This window comes from Lissotriton vulgaris, chromosome 2_1, assembly GCF_964263255.1.
Source record: "Lissotriton vulgaris chromosome 2_1, aLisVul1.2, whole genome shotgun sequence".
Taxonomy (NCBI): domain Eukaryota; kingdom Metazoa; phylum Chordata; class Amphibia; order Caudata; family Salamandridae; genus Lissotriton; species Lissotriton vulgaris.
Window position 1 is genome coordinate 1,192,117,132 of NC_141687.1, and position 22,793 is coordinate 1,192,139,924.

The window sequence follows — 22,793 nt, forward strand, 5'->3', positions numbered from 1 at the left end:
GGCTTGGCATCACGGACGGGCAGGCTGGAGCCTCATGTTGCAGTACACAGGGGCAATCTATGCTTCCTGTGCAAAAAGATGGACTTGCACTGTGAGCGGCACAGTTCTGGTGCGAACTGGCCTCTTCGTGGTCACAAAGAACCCAACAGCTTTAATTTAGGCGCTTGAGTCATACCGGGGCTCAGGACCAGAGAGGCTTCTCTTGGGGGTAGGTAACTCACTGAAGATGGGTCCAGGAGCTGTGGGGGAGCCTGTTATATTCCCGAGGCTCAGATCAGGAGGCCACAGACTAGCTCTTTAAGTCACTCTAGGGCCCTGAGTTCACAATGGCGTTGCAGGTCCAGTTCTTCCCAAGGCAAGAGGTCAGCAGGGCAAAGTGACAGCTTCTTCAGAGTAGCAGTCTAGCGGAATGGCTGTGCTAGTAGTAGCACATAAGTCCTCCTTCGTGGCAGAGTATCCACAGGACCAGAAGTGTACTAAAGCGGTGGTGTCTGTAGTTGTTCTTTTATACACTGGTGCCATGGTTCTGGAAGGTTCTAGAAGCTTCTATCTAGGCAGTGTCTTTGAAGTGCATGGAATTCCCTACCTCCCCGGCCCTGCCTCCAAGCTGGCTGAGGAGACAATGCAGGGTTGTTGAGCCCTCTGTTTGGAGACAGAACACAGCTTCTTCAAGTGTAAGTGAGACTGGGCCCAGCTCCACCCTTCCATCCATCCAGTGATGGCAAATCCAGTCACACTTAAGCTCCCATTGTGGGTAGCTGTTTAGGGGGGGAATACAGAGCCTAACTGCCATCCACACCCAGTCATGTGACCAGAGACAGGCTGCAGGCACCCAATGGATGAGGCAAGAAAATGTTAATTTTCTAAAAGTGGAATTTTCAGAATTGATATTTAAAATCTGACATAACCATAAGTTAGGATTTTAAATTAGGATTCCAGAGACACCAAACAAAAAGCAGTTATCTCTTCCCACTTGGAAATTATACTTCTAAAATATTATAAGGCAACTCTAATGTAATACTATGAGAGAGATAGGCCTTACAGTAATGAAAAACAAATTTGTTTTTTACTACAAGTACATGTCCAACTTTTTAAACACACTAAACCTTCCCTTCTGAGCTATCCAGGGAAAGCCCTAGGGGTGACATATGTATAAAAAGGTACGTTTTGGGCCTGGCAAATGTTTATTTTGCCAGATTCGTTTTGTTGTGGCGTGGCGCACGGGCTGTTTACTGATTTAGTGTTGAATTGATAAGTTTTTATCCGTTATGTAGAATTTAAGAATAGGTTTTGGGTGCACCAACAAGTGACGTGACCGTCCATGCACGTCGAAAGTCTATAGTAATGTAGTGCGTTACAGAGGGCGTAAACGCATCCTTGATTTTGGGCACACACTCGGGTTTAGTCTAAATAGACCGACTCCATGAGGATTTGAATATTCACTTTATTTCTATATTTTTTGAAATGCCCATGCGGCATGATTTACGTGGGTAAAACCACCAGAAAAATTAAAGTTCGTCTCAACGAACATAAATCCAACATTCGCACAAAAAACCAAAAATCGAGCATTGCAGTACATTTTAATGAACACAACCACAATGTGGCTCAGCTCAAATTCTTGGTTCTAGAAATTGTTGACAGACAAGAAGGAAAGGACAATAACAAAACTCTTCTCCAGCGTGAGACCGCCTGGATATACAGACTGCAGGCGTTGAAGCCTTTTGGTCTCAATGACCGCACTGAACTAAGTTGTTTTTTATAACACCGTTTGGTATTGATGTTTCTCCTTGTATCCTTTGTTCTAATTGCTTGAGAATGTTTACGATCCTCTATTGTTACTTGTTTAACCAGTGTGCACCCACTCCTCCCATCCATTCCAAGATGGCTGCTACACCAACCCAGTAACATTAGTCCTTTGCCTATTTCTCACTTTCCCAGCTGATAACTCAGCGTAGTTCTCGAACCATTTTCTCCCACTCCGCGGTAACTCCGCAAGCTCCCGCCATGGAAATACAACACTGACAGATCACCCCTTGGAAGTAAGTCGGAGCTCCGCCCGAGACCTACGTTAACTAGTTTAACGTTGGATCTCATTGTCCGTTTAACACGCTGTTTACCTGTTTCCCACAGGGATTTATTTACCCGCTTCGGATTCAAACACGTAAGTGCTTTTGATCCATAAGCCTCCCGCCGCCACAATCAACCCCCATCCCCTTCCGCTCACTGGTTTATAAGGTACCACACTCCTACGCACTCGTAGCTTGCAAACTTGTAACTGGTTATGTGATTTATCCTTTGTTGTTTGACACTAGTATCTCGGCTCGAGATGGTAAATGTGTTTTTGTTTTCATATTTTTTCAGAGCTCCTAGAAAAAGGGCATCTCGCCCGAAATGCATTGGAGCATTATGTGTAATCTACAAAAGCGATTGCAATATTTCCGCAACAGTTGGGAACATGTGATTTGTGAACTATATTGAAAACCATGAAAATAATGAACTTTCAAAAAATATAGAAATAAAGTGAATATTCAAATCCTCATGGAGTCGGTCTATTTAGACTAAACCTGAGTGTGTGCCCAAAATCAAGGATGCGTTTACGCCCTCTGTAACGCACCACATTACTATTTTGCCAGATTGACATGGCTGTTTAAAACTGCACAAACAGGCTCTTCAATGGCAGGCCTGGGACATGTTTAAAGGACTACTTAAGAGGATGGCACAATCAGTCCTGCAAGCCCACTGGGTACATGTCGCTTCCTGGCTGGTCTTATACTATTTGCTAATTTAGTGACTGAGTATTAAGTTCCTGCAAGAAGTAAGTTTTAACCATATATAGAGAAGGGCATTCTGTAAGTGAGCATTCTGATGTCCAAGGTACCATCTCTGATAGGTTTAGATTAAGGGTGTATATTCTTCTTTAACTTTTCAAGCACAGTAAAGAATCCAGTTAAATATGATTGAAGTTAGTTAGATCCTGTTGAAGTGCTGCATTACTTTTGTTTTCAGAATTAGTACTAGCATCTTAAGAATAAGGCTCAAATTCCTTTAAAATTCTGCTATGCAGCTAAAGTAGCAGCACCATCATTGCATAAAATAGTTAGATACCATGATCCATAAGAAATCTAATTAACAGAAATAGAATGTGAAAATAAGAATAAATTGATTCAATGCAGGGTAGCTTGAACTACTTGTTTGTGAGCCCTGAGACAGGCTGTCAAGGAAAAACTATTTACTTGGACTAGGCTTCCCTCTCCTTCTTTGCAGGTTGCATATAATCAGATATTTTTTTTCAAACATAAATTCATATCCGCAATATCCATAGTGTATAACTTGTGTTGCATGTCATTTTTTGCCTTGTAGTGTGTCAGCGGCTAGTGGGGTACAGAGCACGAGACCAGAGTAGTGATCTTGTTAAGGGTTTTATTATTGTAAATGAAGCCCAATGTTGCACCACACTACAGATCAGGGCTGTCCAGTTCTCTTCTTCTGTGGGGATTCTCTTGGGTCTTGGAGCCTCAAGGGGTGGTCTTGGTCCCTCGGGGGCTTTTCCCAGTTTCTCGGAGCCTCAGGGAAAAGAAAACAACCGGGGATTAATGCTCCATCAGCTTTCAATATTGTGCTACCGTCACCAAAAAGGGTGGGGGGGGGGGGGGGGTGCAAGGCTCACCTCGGACGTGCCCGACCTGCCTCCCCAACGTTTATCTCCCCCCTCCCCACACACCCCACCAAAATGCCCCTTTCCACCACACTTGCGTTGGGCTGTGGCCCGCCTCTCGGACCACAGCAGTAGGACCCGTGGCTTCTCCCTCCAGCCCACCGGGTTTGGAAGCAGAGTCTGGAACGCTGGTCTCCTCTGCTCTCAGCACGCTCTTCTCTGTTCGGTTCTCCGCCGCCGCCTTTCTCCACACGCTCTCCACTCTTTGGTCCTCCGCCGCCAGGTGCTCCGCTACCTCCTCTCCATCCCGGCACACCGTCCGTTCAAAACCTCCGCCTTTTCTCCTCCCGGCTTCCGCTTGTTGACGTGACTCCTCCCCCTTCAGCTGGTCGGCCTCTAGAGCGCTGATGCACACTTCCTGGTTCCGATTTGGTGGCAACCAGGAAGTCGGGTGATGTTCCTGCTCACGTGACTCCTCCTCCTTCAGCTGGTCGGCGCTGATGCACACTTCCTGGTTCCGGTTCGTTGGCAACCAGGAAGTCGGGTGATGTTCCTGCTCTTCGTGCTCCTGCCGCTCCTCCTCCTCACATAGTGCATGAGCAAAAGTTTCTGATGGATACATCTAACTGCATATTATAGACCTTCAGAATATCCCCAGGCGCCAGACTGGATTCAGAAGTTTTAAAACAACTTTGCTCCTGCTCACCGTTCGGTGGCATCATGCTGCTCTGCACTCTCTTCTGTCCACCCCAAAAGCCCTACCTCTGTGTGCTGATGTCTGTTCTTTTCTTTATGTGCCTTTATGGGGAGGTCGCTCCCAACTTTTTCCTTATCGGTTGACACATTTTATTTCTTCATAATTCTTCTTAACAGTGTGTAAGTGAGCTATTTGCACTCCTAAGACTACAGAATTGAAACCTTGAAGAAACTGTTTAAAACAAATGTCTGTGACAGACCACCATGATGTATGTCTGTGATCAGGGCATGACTCCAAAGTCTGCCCTTAGGAATCCAAAGGCGATCCAGGAATGCAAAACTGTATGTCGCTGAACCCCAAAAGAATTCAAGGACTTACCTATTCTCGTTGAAGTTGAGGGCGTGGACCATTCCCACATTTTCCGCCTTCACCGTCTGAGGCGGAAGCCGGAGGTTCTTTGCTCTGCCTTTTCTTATTTGTCTCATTAGAATTATGCTTGATTAAATGAGCATTTTTAGCGCGTTTTTTAAACTGTGTGTGCAAATTACCTCCGCTTCACTTGGAAGAGTCTAGTCCGGTGGAAACGCTTTCTATCATCCCACCGCCGCCTGGGCCACTCTCAGCTGAGTATTGACGCTGAGAGTTGGTCACGGGGAGGTGAAGGCGTCACAGCGGCCATATTGCGTGTGGTTGCGCCCTGACGCGCTCTAGCTCTCTACAAAAGGGGACGTGTCTACTCCGCGTAGCGGACGCGTTTTGCGGACGCGCCGGACTCACGCCGGAGTCATGCCAGAGTCCTGCCCGTCTGTGCCCGTCTGTGCCCGTCTGTGCCCGTCTGTGCCCGTCTGTGCCCGTCTATGCCAGTCTGTGCCCGTCCGGGCCAGTACGAGCCCAGGGTCCAGGCACCCTGTTTGTTCAAACCTAATTTGGCCCTTTAAAAGTTATAGTCGTGACGATCTACTCGCACTAAGGAGGGAAAGTTTTCTTTGTACTAAGCTTAACACACACTTAAGGACTTTTAAACCTTGCACAGGATGCAATTATAAATTTAACTCAGGCAATCCCTGTGGGACAGAGAATACACCTCATGGGTTCTGCCTCGCACTACTGAATTGCAGATCACTGCCAAAACATGCGATCGAGCTCCACATGCTCCTGGAGGAACGAGACCTTGATGTGCTCTTACTTTCAGAGACCTGAATGGATGATAGCTCGGAGACTGACATTATTCGGGCTCTACCGCTCAACTTAGCGATACTGAGGCAAAATCGCTCAGAAGGCCGGGGGGGGGAGGTATTGCTATTATCTATAGGAACATTTTGACCTGTAACACAGAAGAGATTACAATCTCAGGGGCTGAAAGCCTAAAGTTTGCAATTTCTTTTTCCCCTACCTGCACTTTATCTGGATTTATGCTCTATAGACCCCCAGGCCACTATGGCCAATTCTGTGAGGACCTTTCTATTAATGCAATAAATTGTGCAAGCTCTGCCCCCTACTTCACCATTTTAGGTGATTTTAATATCTATTTCGATCAGCCTGACTCTCCAGCTTGTCGTAATTTGACCTCCAATTTGGAAGAGCTCCAATTGAAGCAAATAGTTACAGGTCCAACGCATAAAGCAGGACACATCTTAGATCACTGCTATACCAATATAGATACCCTTCGTTTTGACAATTCGATTAGGGTTCCCTGGTCTGATCATTCACTATTACTTTTTTCCCTGACCCCGGAGGAACAGCATGAACCGGCAAATATTACCAAGAGGACAACCCGAGTCTGGTCTAAAATCCCACCCGACAGTTGAAATATGAACCTTAAGAAAACGCTACCCGATTTAACGAATGATCCTCTGGAGGCTGATGCGCGGTTTAACCAATGGGTGGAGGCTTCTTTGGATCTCACCCTTCCTAAGAGCATTTTATCCCACAGAAGCGGCGGAAACAAAAAACCCTGGTACACCCCTGAGCTGAAAGCTCTCAAGTTGCTGTGTAAACAGGAGAGAAGCTGGAGGAAAGATTACACTGCAGCCAGTAAGGAGAGCTATAGGCTAGCCTTAAGGAAGTATAAACAGGAATTTAAAACTACACAATCCAACTACTTCCAGATATAAATTAGATCAGCGGCCAATGCGCCTAGAGAAATTTTTAAAATCTTCAAATCTCTTGTTGCCCCCCCCCTGTTCTTACAGCTGACCCTGGCCAAGCAACTACACACTGTAATGAACTTGCTAACTTCTTTTCCACAAAGGTGGCTAGTATTTTTTCATCCTTTCAACACCCTCCCACTGAATCTACCTTATTCCCTTATGTGGGCGTAACTGAGCTCAAGCAATTTGCCCCTCTAGATGGCCCGACTACCAAGATGCTTCTAAAGAATCTAAATTCTGGTTCTCCTCTAAATCCTGCACCTCCAACCATATTGAAGTTGATGTCCGATTCTGTGAGCCCAGTGATTCAGGAGGTGATCAACTCCTCCTTAGCATCAGGCATTGTGCCTCCTTCCTGGAAACAGGCAAGAGTTAGGGCCTTGCTAAAGAAGCCCCATCTTAGTCCGGAAGACTGGGCAAACTACCGACCTATATCTCTTTTGCCAACTATTAGTAAACTTGCTGAGAAGCATGTAAATTCCGTGCTCTCTTCCTTCTTAGAGGATAGTAACTCCCTACACCCCACACAGACAGGTTTCTGAAGCAAGGAGGGTACTGAAACAGCCTTGATCACAGTGGTGGAAGAAACAAGGAAGATCATGGACAGTGGAGTTGTGCGGCCATACAACTTTTAGATCTCAGCGCGGCCTTTGACCCCGTGAATCATTCCATTCTGATTCAGAGGCTAAGAGAAGTAGGTGTCACGGGCCACGCGCTTAATTGGCTGTGCTCCTTCCTGTCCGACAGGTCGTTTGCGGTGGTTGAGGACAATGTATCCTCCCCCCAAATGCGTCTACAGTGTGGTGTTCCCCAGGGTTCTTCACTCAGCCCCACCTTATTTAACATATATATATGAGGCCATTGGCTGAGGTGGTGTTGCCCTGGGGGTACAACTGGTGACGTATGCAGACGACACCCAGCTCATCATCTCCTTGACTACTCAAGACGCCCCGTATGATAATCTTTCCACCTGCCTTGACAAGATCCATGAATGGATGGATAAATCCTTCTTAAAGCTAAACGGTGCAAAAATGGTGGTGATGATGCTGGGATACAACCCACCCACCACTGTTGAAAATTGGTGGCCTGCCAGCCTTGGCCAGCCGCCCCCACCAAAGGAGCAAATCAAGAGCCTGGGGGTCTGGCTGGTCCCCAAGAAGGACAAAGTGGGCCTGCGCCCGATCTTGGACCTCAGGAACATCAATCGCTTCCTCCGGAAGGAGAAGTTCAAGATGTTGACTCAGGCTCAGGTCTTGGCTGCCCTCGACCCTGGAGACTGGATGGTAGCGTTGGACTTGCAGAATGCATATTTTCACATCCCCGTCCTGCCGGCCCATCGGCGTTACCTGCGGTTCACTGTAGGCTAGGAGCATTTTCAGTTTGCCGTGCTCCCCTTAAGCCTTACCAGCGCCCCTCGGGTGTTTACCAAAGTGATAGCGGTGGTCGTAGCTCATCTGCGCAGGTCAGGGGTGTCAGTCTTCCCCTACCTCGACGACTGGTTGTTAAAGGCGGGCTCGCGCCAGACAGTCATCACCCACCTTCACACTACGGCCGACCTCCTGCATTTGCTGGGGTTCTCCATCAACGTACCGAAGTCTCACCCGATTCCCTTTCAGAAGCTCCTCTTCATCGGAGCGGTTCTGGATTCGCCGCAGTTTCGGGTTTATCCTCCCGAGCAGCGAGTCCGGGATATTCAGGCTATGATTCCTGCATCCTACCGGTGCACCATGCCAGGTGGCATATGCGGGCTCTGCAGTGGGACCTGAAGTTCCAGTGGGCACAGCATCAGGGCAACCTGTCCGATCATGTCCAGATCTCGTAGGGCACTGGACGGCAATTGCAGTGGTGGCTCACAAATCGCGATTGGGTCAATGGCAGATCCCTCTCCCTTCTATAACCGGAGCACACAATGGTGACGGATGCGTCCCTCCTGGCATGGGGAGGCCACTTGGGAGAGGCGGAGATCAGAGGCCTCTGGCCTCTGGCAGAGTCCCGGCTCCATATCAATCTTTTGGAGTTTTGGACGATCAGGCTTGCACTGAAGGCATTCCTTCCCTCTATCAGTGGAAGTGTAGTGCAGGTGTTCACGGACAACACCACCGCCATGTGGTATTGCAACAAACAGGGCAGGTGGAGTTGTGGCCCTATGTCAGGAGGCTCTGCGCCTCTGGACCTGCCTGGAACATCACGGTATTACCTTGGTGGTTCTATGAACGCCAGGGCGGACAAACTCAGCCGCCAGTGCTTGATGGATCACGAATGGCGTCTGAACTCGGACGTGGCGCAAGGTCTCTTTCAGCAGTGGGGAGAGGCTTGGTTTGTTCTATTCGCCACCGAAGAGAACGTGCAATGTCATCAGTTCTGCGAGTTGGAATTTCCAAGGCTGCACTCGCTCGGCGACGCTTTTTGTTGCGAGTGGAGCTGCGGTCTGATGTACACCTTTCCGCCTATAACAGAAGATTCGGCGCGACCGGGCCCAAGTCATCATTGTGGCTCCGGATTGGGCACGAAGATACTGGTATCTCAAGCTACTCAGCATGGCGACCGATCCCCCGATCCGACTGCCTCTTCAGGAGTATCTTCTGTCACAGCAGCAGAGGACGGTCCTCCACCCTAACCTGTCCAGCCCCCACCTCCATGCGTGGAGATTGAGCGGCGACAGTTGACAGCTTTGGATCTTCCTCCCGAAGTCTGTGATGTCATTCTGGCAGCCAGGCGTCCTTCCACTAAGACGGTATACGCCTGCAGGTGGAACACATTTGTGGCATGGTGCACAGCAAAGGCTGTGGATCCCCTCTCTGCCCCTATTTCTGAGGTCTTTCTGTTCCTTCTGTCCTTGGCCAAGCAGGGCTCTGCTCTGGGCACTATCAAAGGTTATCTTTCAGCCATCTCCACCTTTCTTCGGCTTCCAGATCAGCCTGCACTTTTTAAGTCCGCAGTTGATAACCGTTTTCTCAAAGGCATTACTCACACGTTTCCTCCTGTGCCCTTTAGAAAGCCTCAATGGGATTTAAATCTTGTCTTGACATATCGGATGTGCGCTCCTTTTGATCCCCTTCATAACTGTTCTTTACGTCTTCCTGCTCTCAAGACTGTTTTCCTGATAGCTGTCACCTCTGCCACAAGAGTGAGCGAGCTCCAGGCTCTTTCTTCTAAACCTCCTTTCATTTCTGTTCATCCGGACGAGGTGGTTTTAAGGACCTGTCCTTCTTTCTTGCCAAAGGTTGTCATGCCCTTCCACATCGGCCAGACCATCGCTTTGCCCACCTTCTTTACGCCTCTGCATCCTTGAAGAGAGGCTCCACCGTCTGGACTCATAACGTGCGCTTTCGTTCTATATGAGGCGCCCACAATAGTTTCGGGTGGATGACCAGCTCTTTGTTGGCTACGCGGGTCAATCAATCAATCAGATATTTGTAAAGCGCGCTACTCACCCGTGAGGGTCTCAAGGCACTGGGGGGTGCTGCTACTGCTCGAAGAGCCAGGTTTCGAGGAGTCTTCTGAAGGCGAGCAAGTCTTGGGTCTGCCGTAGGTGGGTAGGGAGGGTGCTCCAGGTCTTGGCGGCAGGTAGGAGAAGGATCTGCCGCCGGAGGTTGTTCGTTGGATGCAGGGGACAGCGTCGAGGGCGAGCTTGGTTGTGTGGAGCTGGCGGGTGGGGGTGTAGTCGTTGAGTCTGCTGTTCAGGTAGGCTGGTCCCGCGTTGTGTTGAGCTTTGTGTGCATGGGTGTGGAGCTTGAAGGTGATCCTCTTGTCTATGGGGAGCCATTGTAGGTCTCTTAGGTAGGAAGTGATGTGGCTGTGGCGGGGGATGCTGAGAATCAGTCAGGCGGAGGCGTTTTTGATGCGTTGCAGTCTACGCAGGAGCTTGGCTGGGATTCCAGCGTAGTGTGTTGCCGTAGTCCAGCCAGCTGCTGACGAGGGCCTGTGTCACCGTTCTTCTCGTTTTGGTCGGGATCCATTTGTAGATCCTGCGGAGCATGCAGAGGGTGTTGTAGCAGGAGGAGGAGACGGCGCCGACCTGCTTCGACATGGAGAGGGAGGAGTCGAGGATGAATCCAAGGTTGCGTGCGTGGTTGGTGGGTGTCAATGCTGCTACCACCGTGGTCGGCCACCAGGAGTCGTCCCAGGCTGAGGGGGTGGGTCCGAGGATGAGGACCTCAGTCTTATCTGAGTTCAGCTTCAGGCGGCTGCTCCTCATCCAGCCGGCGACGGCCTTCATTCCCTCGTGGAAGTTGGATTTGGCAGTGTGTGGGTCCTTGGTGAGGGGGAGGATGAGCTGGGTGTCATCGGCGTAGGAGATGTTTAGGTCGTGCTGGCGGGCCACTTGTGCCAAAAAATGCCGGGCCGTGCACAAACGGACCATCTTTTGATTGGTCGTTCTGTGCATCAAAGCATGTTACTCATTGGCTAAGAATGAACCTGCTGTGGGGCTGCGTGCCCATTCTACCAGGGCGACTGCAGCCACTACTTCCTTGGGATGCGGCGTTCCCATGCAGGACATTTGTCAGGCAGCTATGTGGTCTTCGCTGCACACGTTTACCAAGTATTACTGCATTGACAGTCAAGTCCGGAGCGACGGCTTCTTTAGCCGTTCTGTTCTCCGTGACTTTCTGGTGTAATCTTGTTCGCAGACCCACCACCGGGGTTGGTATTGCTAGGGTATCTACTCTAAGGTAAGGAATCTATCACTATCACTATCAGATGCACAAATTACTACTTGTGTAATGATATTTCTGTAAGAGACGTTAGTGATAGATTCCTTACTGCCCCACCCATCCTCCCCGTTTTGCGAACTGATTTCTAGGGTTAAGGTCATCCCTTTCAGGGTCCTAGTTTCATGGCACCAGTGGTCAGTTTCTTGCATGGCTCTGTGTTCCTGGCGCAGAAAGTCATGTACAGAACTGACGTCAGAGCGCATGGGTGGCGCCTAAGTAGTCTCCGTGGCATCATCTTGGCGCTTACGACTCCAGCGACGGACGTGGAGCCACAAGACGCCACCTACCGACGCGCAGGGGTACTGCTGATAAAAAAACTTTCCGGATCCAGCCTGACGCCTGAGTATATTCTAAGGTAAGGAATCTATCACTAACTTATGTCTCTTACAGATATATCTTTACACAAGTAGTAACTTGTGCTTTATGTCCTATAGCGGCAGCTTCTACTGGTTGTGTGTGATATTGTGCGATTCCTCACGGCCGGCAGCTTCAGAACATCAAGTCTGCCGCCGTGATGTCAGTATTTAAGCAAACATCCACGTGTCACAGGCTGTATCACGAGACCCAGTAGATGTGTATGCTCGCAGCCCAATGGTGCGTGCGCGCGCGCCATATTGAAGTGGAGTCCTGTCATTCATAATACTTTGTACTCCCACAATAAGGGGGAAATATGAGAACCACGTAAAAGGGTTATAATTGAAAAAAATGAATAGTGTCCTTCTGTACTTATTCATCATGGATTCCCCATCCGAGAAATTATCTAATGAGAGGGCGATAAATCTAGACACTGCACTCCGATTATCTCAATATTTGCATGATCCTGTACCCATAATCTTGGACATACATATTATGGGTCTAGTAGCGGGTCATGAAAAAGAGGCATCGTTTTTTTTGTTTCTAATAGATCTTGGGAGATCTGAGGTATTCCCTATCATGACTTGCTTATATATAGTATGTTGCTGGGAGAGGGGAGTTATTAACACTTCTGATGTATCAATCTGAAGGAAGACTGAAATATCAGTTATTAAGAATGGTTCTAATGAGGTATTATGTATGACTAAGGATGGAGCTACCCTCTGACTCCTCAGAGTGTGCATAAATATATATATATGGAACACAAATGCCCTGTGCATTTGAAAGGCACACGACAGCGCCCTGCCCTCCAGCTTTATCACGCAGCCTTCTCTTTGCTTTTTTTTTGGACATTTTAATTTTTAAACTTATGCTCGAACTTACGGACTCCATGCCCCATAAATCACCAGGGGTTCAGCATTCACCTTCCGCTTCCTGGAAGGTCATGGAAATGAAATAAATACCGGAAACAAAATGAAAGCCTCGAGTGTAATATTTATTTGCCCATGAAGAAGGGGCTATCTGGCCTTGAAACGCGTCGGCAGAGAGAAATGAAGAGCAAAGCAAAGAGAAGGCTGCGTGATAAAGCTGGAGGGCAGGGCGCTGTTGTGTGCCTTTCAAATGCACAGGGAATTTGTGTTCCAAATATATATATATATATATATATATCATCACACAAGTTTCACCAACGCTTGGAGGAGCCTCACACAGGTAGGTGTTTGTAAAGTGCGTTTATTCAGGAAGGCTGCAAGCAGTTTCTGTAAAAACCAACATCGTATGCCTACGCGTTTCGAGTCCTCCTGACTCTTCATCATGGGCAGCATGTTTGCACAAGACCGGTTTCACCAACCATATATTTGATAGTTCCCGCCCCAGTGGGCGTTACCGGTTGCAATGTTTCTTGGTACATGTGGTTGCCTTGTACTACTCCAGTGAGTCCGTCTATGAGCAACGTGCAAAAAATTAATTAAAACCACAGTGGGGTGAGGTGGTCAATACTTCCCGCTGCTGCACCATTGATCCTTCGTGAGCACGACCTCCTGTGCTGATCACACCTAAGGACTCGAAACGCGTAGGCATACGATGTCGGTTTTTACAGAAACTGCTTGCAGCCTTCCTGAATAAACGCACTTTACAAACACCTACCTGTGTGAGGCTCCTCCAAGCGTTGGCGAAACTTGTGTGATGATATATATATATATGTTGCAGGATGCTAATCTTTGAATAAAGAAAACTCTCCTGACAAGCTGTGTGGTCTGAGTCTCCTGCGCCGAATTTAGTTGGAAGTGGTCGGAGTTTGCTCTGGAGATATATATATATCTCCAGAGCAAACTCCGACCACTTCACACTAAATTCGGCGCAGGAGACTCAGACCACACAGCTTGTCAGGCGAGTTTTCTTTATTCAAAGATTAGCATCCTGCAACATATATATATATATATTAAAACCTATTGTGAGCAAGCAGGCCTGCCCTGCGTAGGGACACCCTCATGTAGGAGCAAGATATTAAGAGGATGCTAATGGCATTACATATCTGTGATAAGACAAGATTTATAACCATGGAACCTGAGAGTCCTATGGGGAGACTATTTAAGTTCATGTAACCTTCCATACTATCTCATTAAGGCCCTCCTTGACTGAGTCAAGCGTAAAAATCCAAAAAGTCTATCTGTGTTTCCGCACTTCTGAGATATCTTGTCCTGGGATGCCTCTGACCTTCTCTAGTATTAGCCATCTAAGCGAGTTCTGATGGCCGATTTATGTTCACAATAGCGAACTCTAAATTTGCGGCCTGTTTCACCCTCATATCCCTTGTCGCAAGGACAGAGAATGAGATATACCAAGTTGGTGCTCCTACAATTAGTAAAATCCCTTAATACTCCTCTTTTTCCTCTGTATTCCCAATATTGAGTAACCACTGCGGTTTTGCATGCCACGCACGTTCCACACTTGTGATTCCCCATAATGGGCGGGCCTGTGATGGTTGTTGGTATTTGAGTCTTGTGATGCTTGTCTCTCGCATGCACCAATTTGCCTCTAAGATTCATATTCATGCGGTAGGCTACAATCGTTTTTTGCAATGCTTCCTGTTCACTGACATTTAATATATACCAGTTTTTTTTCAATACCTTTTTGACTTTGAAGTTTAAGGAAGAGTGATTTTATGACACAGACTAAATTCTCTTTCTTGGGGCGGGTGGTCCCTGACAAAAGTGCATCACGGTCAAAATACCATGCCTTTTTGTAGGCTGTCCTAATGAGTCGTTTGGGGTACCCTCTCTGTTGGAGTATTTCTTTCAGCTCCTCCCTATGTTTGTCATAGTCCGAAATCTCTTAACAATTCCTTCTGATCATTAAAAAGTCCCCAAAGGGAATAGTCTTTTTGGCAGTTGAGCTTGAGAAAGCCATCCGTAAAGAAATATAGGTTGTGTGGGATGCTGCTTTGCAAATTTTGTTGCAACCTCTTGATGTGCCTGTGATGCGATGCCGGATTACAGTGCTTAACTGTGAAGCCAACTATATTGTAAATCAGAAAAGACTTCAAGCAACAAGTAATGAACATCCTTGTAGTTAACACTCCTGCCCTCCTTCCTCTGCACTATCTCTGAAATCTTTTAATCCACTTGGATGTGTGAAATTATCTCCTGAATGTCAACCCCTTGAAAAACAGCAGTGATTGATCAGTGGATCCAAGCAGAGAAACTTTGCTATTTCTATAGCAAATGCGTGACCTACTCTAAGATGTACTGGTAGAAGGGTAGAGTAGAGACCAGGGGATGTTAAGGGAGATGCTGCTTGTAGATTGAGTAGAACCAGCAAAGCTGGTAAACAAAAAGGGTCTCTGAAACAGGGATTATGGGTCCAGGAGAACAGGCAGTGTGTCGACTACAGGGGGTAGTGCATTGAAACTGCATCATGGCCATTTTACAATAGCATCCCCAGCCAACACCAGTTTGCTCTTAACCACTGAAGCTGTGGAGGTAGTTGTGCATGTAGTGCTGGTAGATACAAAAGAAATTTTAAAACTGTCTCCTGGAGAGGGAAATAAACCTACTAATGAATTCCCAACAAGAATAACCGATTAAGATTACACTTTCGAGAGTAGCAAGAGAATGGTGAAGATAGGGTGAAGAGACTGACAATCATGTTGGTGAGGACTCAAGAGGTTGACTATAGCCTTATTAAGACATCCTAACCAAAATACAAGTCGAGCATAAATAAACATTATTCCTTAAAGTACCATTTTGGTTAAGCATTCCCACTGTCTCTGTAGTTCACCAGCCTCAAATAATCCAAAAACTGTATAAAGAAAAATAATGCATATGAAGAGCAGTTTTTGGTCTTCACTCCCCGTCCATAGGGGTTCCATCTGTCATCAATATTTTGCTACTGTCCACCACAACATGCGGTATGAGTCAGGGAGTCGGGCCACATCAACTAAGGGACTGCATTTTGCCAAATCAGATGTGCACTTCTTCATTAAGATAAATGCACTACAGTATAAGGGCTGATGTGCCAGTGTGCTGTTTCCTTCTCAGTTTTTTGTGTTGGTCACCTTTATGTTTAAGCTAGGTCTTAATGTTACGATGACCCTGCCCATGGTCCCTTTTTTTCGCACCAATTAGAATCCTATTTTATTGTGCAAATACTGTTCTCTACATTTTTTTTAAACTATGGCAAGCATATGGCGGCTATATTTAATTTCTGTGGCCTCTTTTAGTTTCTTTCTATTTTTTTTTGTTACTTTGTATTGTTGTGGTATATCATTGTGGTCAAGGCCAGATCAGTGAGTGGACTCTTCAATTGCTTGTTTAGGGATTTATATACTTTATCACTTAGTATACCAAAATGTGAGATTTATATATTAAAATAGGAAATTGCTAAGGTTTTTCTTAAGAGTATAGTTTTGCTAAACTAAGTGTCATGTTAATCTACTATTCAAATTTAGTTCTATATTTTTGAGGGAATGCTGTGCAAGAGTGCCCCTTTTTAACACCTTCGACGCTCATGACGAGCTCAGCTCGTCATGAACAATGGGAAACACAATAAATCAGCACTGGGGGGGGGAAAGCCTTAGCAGCCATGGTGTTAATAGGATTGGTAAATGCTCATGAAAGAATGAGGGACTTTTACCGGTGTTCTTTGGTGGAGGTGCTTATGAAGCTATGAGGCTCCTTTCTTAGAAGATTATAATGAGTGGAAGTTGCAATGTAAGGATTTTTCCTCTTTAGGTTAGCACCAGCTAGTGGAATGTGGGAGTGATTGTTCTCATAGCAGAAAGAATTGACAAGCACTCAATCAATCTGCATAGATTTTGGTCCGTGCTTGTTGAGTTCATGTTGATACTGCTGTTAGGATGAAAAGGGTTTGAGATCTTCTCCCTACAAATAATGTAGAGGATTTTGACTGTAGGGACTCTATATCTTTGGGGTCATTAACTCTGCAGCAGAAGGTGCAATGTGACAGTTGCTGTTGTCTGGCCAAGAGCACATTTCATGGTCTGTGTCCCTTGAGTTTGAATCTACAGAGGAGTTTCCCTCTACATGAAAATTGCACCAACGTAAATAAAGGATTCCTTTGTATGTATTAAAACTCTCATGCCTTGTGTCTTGTTCTTTTGTGGTGTGTTTTTACTTATTTTAAGCATAACCCAAAGCTTTGCTCCTCTCTAGCTGATGTTTTACCCCATCTCCTCACAGCTGTCTGTTCCCAGGAGCCCCTGATTGGTCCCTGCCGGGTCGCTATGCCCCGCTGGTACTTCGACCTCAGCAAGAAAAAGTGCATTCGTTTTATATATGGAGGCTGCAGAGGCAACCAGAACAATTTTGAGTCCATGGACTATTGTATGGCTGTATGTGAGACACTGAGTAAGTCCGGCCCCTGCCCTATCTAATTTCACTGGCCTGTCTCAGAAAGACATCTATCTACTGTCCTGTCGTGTCCAAAGCTTTTCGTCTCCTCTGCCAGGATCAGGAGCAGTGTCCTGCCTTCACCCCGTCCTGCACCTGGTTGATTCTGGTGTTTGTGACACTGTCATTCTCTTGTTACGCTTGCCTCTTGGGTGAGGCTTTGTGTCTAGTAAGGTTTTTTCCTCTATGCTTGCTACCTATTTTATAATCAGCACTTTTCCTTGATTGCGGTGATTGCTCTCAAATGCAGCATCATTTCTTTGCGTGTCGGGGGTATATCATCTTGATTGTTGTGCCTTCTGTTGCTTCTCCAAATGTACTGTTTTGCAGAGTGAATTCATATGCTACAGAGGGTAGGCGATTGTGATTTAAAAAATATATATATTTCTTCATCTCCTCTTTAACTCGCAGCTTGTTTTTCTTGTCCTTTGTCAAAATAAATCTTGCTCTTGCAAGAATACACATACCGCTGGCCTGCGCTGTTCTGTGTGTGCTCCATTTTGCCCAAAGTCTGTGTTCTATATTCACCAGAAGTAGCTAAAATCCGTTTTAGAATAAGTAGCAGTGCTGCAGAAGCCACTGACATCTTTCTGCACTCTTTTCGCTACGGGTACATTTGAGAAAAAGGCAGCCATTTGCCACACTTTTTGCTGCAAAGGCTGGCAGGAATTCCACTAAAAGAGACATGCAAGAAGCTATGCACTGTTGTGGTGTTTGAATGAGTGTAGATGCAGCTTGTACCAATGCTGCATATAGATTTGTACAATTTTACAACACAAAATAAATTCATTAATGTCTTCTTGAAGAGGAAATGTGTTTTGATAAATTATGAAATGCAGTTGGAAGAGTAGTGACTAGTAGGGACTAAAAGTAAAGCTAAGCATCAACCAGCTAGTTGCCTTCTTGCTGAAAGAAAAGAATACATGGATTCAGATTGTGACATGAAAGAGGTTTTCAACTTGTGGAGTGGGTTAAATTATTGGACAAACAATGGCTCCTTATGTGCAAGGGGAAACCATGCTGGTGAGTCATAATTAAACTTGTAAAGGGTCATACTTAAACATGAGAATGCCCTGCGGAAGCAATTCCAACAGTAGCTGATTTTGATAGCCCTCCAAAAACTTTCAAATCGTAAAATGAATGAGATTCTGGGATAAACTTGAAAACTGAGATTAAATAGTCTTGAGAAATTGGTCGGCAAATGGTTGAGGGCCTTAGTTAGATTTCAGCAGATGGGTTACTCCGTCACAAGGGGGACAGATATCCCGTCTGCTGAAATATAAATCCCATAATATCTTTTGGGATTTATATTTCGGCAGACGGGATATCCGTCACCATTGTCGCAGAGTAATCCGTCTTCTGAAATCTAAATTGGGCTCTTAGTAATGTGGAGTTGGGAATCTAGTCTTTTATCAAATTTCTGCTAGTATTGTAAAGTGTAGTGTACTGGCACTGGTATCCTACCAGATTCAGAAGAGTATCTTCTTTCCAGTTTCTGGAGTATGCTGACGATTCTATCTTTGTGTTCCTAGCAAGTACCGCCTTTGCTTTTCTCATTAGTTCCATGTTCTCTAAGAAATACTTTTATGACAATGCAAACACTGCCCTTGACTCCAAGCTCCAATACCTCCACTTAGAATGCACGTATTGCACAATTTCAGTCTCTATCTAACGTTCTGCTTAGGGCATCTTTGTGGGGCTCGTCAATAAATATGTGCCCCACCCCATTGTACCTTGCCCTGATGAACCAATTACTGTATTGTGCAAGTGCACTCGTGGTTTCACACTATATAATGATTTTCTGCTGTTGCAGTCTTATCACTACTAATGCTCCTTTTTGCATCTTTGCATCTGGGTATGTCCACATCCCAAAAGTTCAGTACGAGGCTGCCTTCGTGTCATGGTATTGTAATCTTAGCGGCCTTCCCTTTGCATAATTGACAAGGGTTCTGGAGGAAGACGATGGGAGAAAAGCACAAATACATGCTCAAAAGGCCTACTAAGCTTTAGTTTTTTACTGGGTGGCTTGCTGCATGAGTGCTATGTAGTTGCTTTCAGAGCCAAGGCAGCAAATATGTTTTCAGTGACATATTGGAGTCATCTGCTAGGCAGCTATGAGGGTTACTCTGCGGTCTGTGTGACCATTATGCTGTGTGACCACTTGCGAGTTTAACTTTAGTTTGATGGATTGTTGTAAAAAAATGTTAATAACATTGCCTACCCCATGCATTTTATCCTTCCAATGAGCCTGGAGGAGACTGAACCTACCCTTATGTGTTAAATTATTCAAAATAGTGGTATTTGTCCTTCCTTCCGTTGGCCTGCCTGCCATTCTCTTCTTATTGTTCCCTTTGGTACAACCTGAAAGAAAATTACTCAAGTATGGGAATGTAGATGCCAAAAAAGCAGAAATGCTATTGTACATGCACAGGCTCCTGAATGCCATTTACTACTGTCAAAGTCCTATTTGTGGGACTTGCCCTGTGGCTCATATCATCACAAGATGATCCTATAAAGAGTTGCTACGGTACGGATGCTTATCTATAGATTCATATGGTGATATTGGGCAGAACTTGTATGGTATTTTTTTTTGTTGGGACTATTTGAACTTTTCTTTAATGTCTAGGATTCCTACTTGAGCAGTTCTGGTGATAGCATTTCTCTGCTTTATATTGACTGTTGATAAAAATTATTCTATCTGAGAGAGACACGTTAGTGATAGATTCCTTACCTTAGAATATCCCTAGGCGTCAGACTGGATCCGGAAATTTTTGTGTAGCAATACCCCTGCACGTCGGTAGACGTCGTCTGCGGCTCAGCGTCCGTCGTCGGCGTCGTTAGCGCCGGAATGACGTCGTCGGAGTACTTAGACGCCGCCCATGCACGATGACGTCAGTTCTTCTTTTTTCCGCGCCAGCTAGCGCAGATCCGGAGAAGCTCTACCCCTAGTCATTTTTTGACTAAACTTTTGATCTTTTTAATCATTCTTTTTCTTCGAGTCTTCGAGACTATCGGTGCCGGTAGGGATGCCCGGGTTCAAACCCTGCTCGAAGTGCGACCGACTGATGTCGGTCACGGACCCCCATCGCCGGTGCCTGAAGTGCCTAGGCCTCGATCACGACGACCGCACCTGCTCCGACTGCCGGCCCCTGACGTCGAAGGCTAGGCGGGAGCGGTCCCGCAAGTGGCTCGAGCTCCGGCAGTCGGCCCGTGCCACTCCAGGTCCCAGTCCCGGTCCCACGGGAGGTCGAGGGACAGGTTGCGAGGTCGGAGTCATCGCAGTTCCGGGAGTGGACACCGGTCGTCAGGCTCCAAGTCCTCAGGTAAGAGGCATGAGAGGTCGGAGAGACGTCATCGTTCCTCAAACCCACCCCGACGCTCGCACGATGTGGCCGGGGCTCGGGCGACACCGCACACGCGGCGCCGCGGGAGTCGCAAGCGTCGCCGCCTGCCCCACACCTTTGGGTCCCTGGGCACGGCGCGACGCCAGAGGAGATCGTGCGGTACCTCATGGCCATGAGGTCCCTCCCTCCTCAGTCGGGTTCAATGGTGCCTTTGGGCCCAACGGTCCCGACTGGAGCCCCTAGCGGGTTGGGTGCTTCGGCCCCGACGCCGCCGGGTGCTTCGGCCCCGGCGCCGCCGGCGACTTCGGTCCCGGCGCCGCAGGACCTCACTGGATCCACTTCCGGATCCGGGTCGTCGCCGGTCGACCTCACGACCTCACCGGCGACGGCCCCACGGGTGTCGCCCCCGGTGCCCGCTGTAGACGCCGTCCCCAATGTTCCCTACCGTCCGACTCTGCCGCCGGAACGGCGCCGCTTCCGACGGCCTTTGGAGATTTTTATTTCCACGAGGAGGCCCCGTCTACTAATCCTGTTTTACAGGTAACGGGTGACGATGAGGATTGGGAGGGGTCTGAGGACCCTCTGGCACTGGAGTGCCAGTCTCAACAGGACTGGACATATGAGCTTGGGGAGGCCAGTGGTCTTGACACATCGCCAGACACTGGATTTGCCTCCCCTCCGACTGTGGCTTCGGAGGAGGCGTCTACATATAGTGTAGTGTTGACGAAGGCAGCCAAGGCCTTACACCTTGAGCTCCCCGTCGCGGGCGTGAGTACTAACCTCCTCACTGAGGTCCTCAAACCGCAGTCAAGCTCCAGCGAGCCTCTGCTGCCGTTCAATGAGGCCTTATGTGACGTTCTTGTGGGCACTTGGTCCAAGCCCGCCACAGGCCCACCTGTGGATAGGAACGTGGCCAGACTCTACCGCCCGGCCCCGGACGACCCATGCTTTTTGTCCACCCATCCCACCCCCGAGAGCCTGGTCATCCAGGCCTCCAATTCCCAGACCGCATTCCCGTCGGCCCCCGCCCGACCGGGAAGCCAAGAGATACAAACAGTTCGGAAGAAGGTGCTCTCGTCTGTAAGCTTAGGGCTACGGTCTGTAAATACCGCCTGTCTCTTGGGCCGCTACACCCACACTCTGTGGGACACGGTTGCGGAGGTGCTGCCACAATGCCCGGAGGAGGTCCGGGCTAAACTCGCCCAAACCCTTGTGGAGGGCCGAGATGCAGCGCGTTATTCCATCCGGTGTGGGCTGGATACAACTGACTCACTGGGCAGGGCAAAGGCAACGATGGTGGCGGTTCGACGCCACGCCTGGTTGAGGTCCGCCAACTTCATGGCCGATGTCCAGGCCACACTTCTGGACATGCCGTTCGATGGCCGTCGCCTGTTCGGCGACAAGGCAGACCATGCGCTTGAACGTTTTAAGGACTCCGGGGCTACGGCCAAGTCCTTGGGCCTCGCGGCCCCACGCCAGCAAACGGGTGCCTTTCGCTCCTTTCGGGGCCACGGAAGGGGCGCCCCAGCAGGTGCTGCCAGCCACGCGTCGCAAAATGTTATACAGCGCGGTTGCGGCCATGGAAACCGCCGTGACGGCGGTCGGGGACAACGGCGAGGCCAGTCCACACCTCCCTCCACAGCACCCGCCTCAAAACCTTCCTAGTCCGAGTTTTCAGGCCCATGTGATGCCTGTGGGAGGCAGGGTTCGCCATCACCTCTCCCACTGGCGCACTATCATGTCGGACAGGTGGGTGCTGCAGATCCTCCGAAGGGGCTACTCCCTCCCCATCGAGGCGACCCCTCCATCCATGCCACCGCAATGCCACCTCGTGTCGGGGGATCACTTGCAACTTCTGCAAGAGGAAGTCACGGCCCTCTTGGCCAAGGGGGGCCTTCGAGCGCGTTCATGGGCCAGAAGTAGGGTGTGGATGTTACTCCCACTACTTTCTGGTACCCAAGAAGGGCAAAGGGGGCCTACGCCCTATCTTTCACCTGCGGAACGTCAACGGCTTCCTCCTGAAGGAGAAGTTCAAGATGCTGACTTCGGCTCAGGTCCTAGCTGCCCTGGACCCGGAAGACTGGCTGGTAGCGTTGGACTTGCAGGACGCTTATTTCCACATCCGCGTCCTGCCGGCCCTCCGGCGTTACCTGCGGTTCACGGTAGGCCAAGAGCACTTTCAGTTTACCGTGCTCCCCTTCGGCCTTACCAGCGCCCCACGGGTGTTCACGAAGGTGATGGCGATGGTCGCAGCTCATCTGCGCAGGTTAGGGGTGTCAGTCTTCCCCTGCCTAGACGACTGGTTGTTGAAGGCGGGTTCACCCCAGACAGTCGTCAGCCACCTCCAGACTACGGCCGACCTCCTGCATTTGCTGGGGTTCTCCATCAATGTGCCGAAGTCGCACCTGTGTCCCTCTCAGAAGCTCCTCTTCATCGGAGCGGTTCTCGACTCGGCGCAGTTTCAGGTTTA

General features: G+C 48.2%; 1 protein-coding gene across 10 annotated transcripts in view; it reads left to right on the forward strand.

Annotated features, from left to right (window-relative positions):
* The window catches only part of APLP2 (amyloid beta precursor like protein 2), a 640,140-nt gene that overhangs the window by 328,944 nt on the left and 288,403 nt on the right, over positions 1–22,793 (forward strand). For 6 of the 10 annotated variants that reach the window (XM_086956906.1, XM_086956911.1, XM_086956909.1 and 3 more), the window contains exon 7: positions 16,770–16,937. The exons of the other annotated variants lie outside the window; for them this stretch is intronic. In XM_086956906.1, the coding sequence (XP_086813032.1) occupies positions 16,770–16,937 (168 nt within the window). The remainder of the gene's footprint in view (positions 1–16,769; positions 16,938–22,793) is intronic. 10 annotated transcript variants of the gene reach the window in all.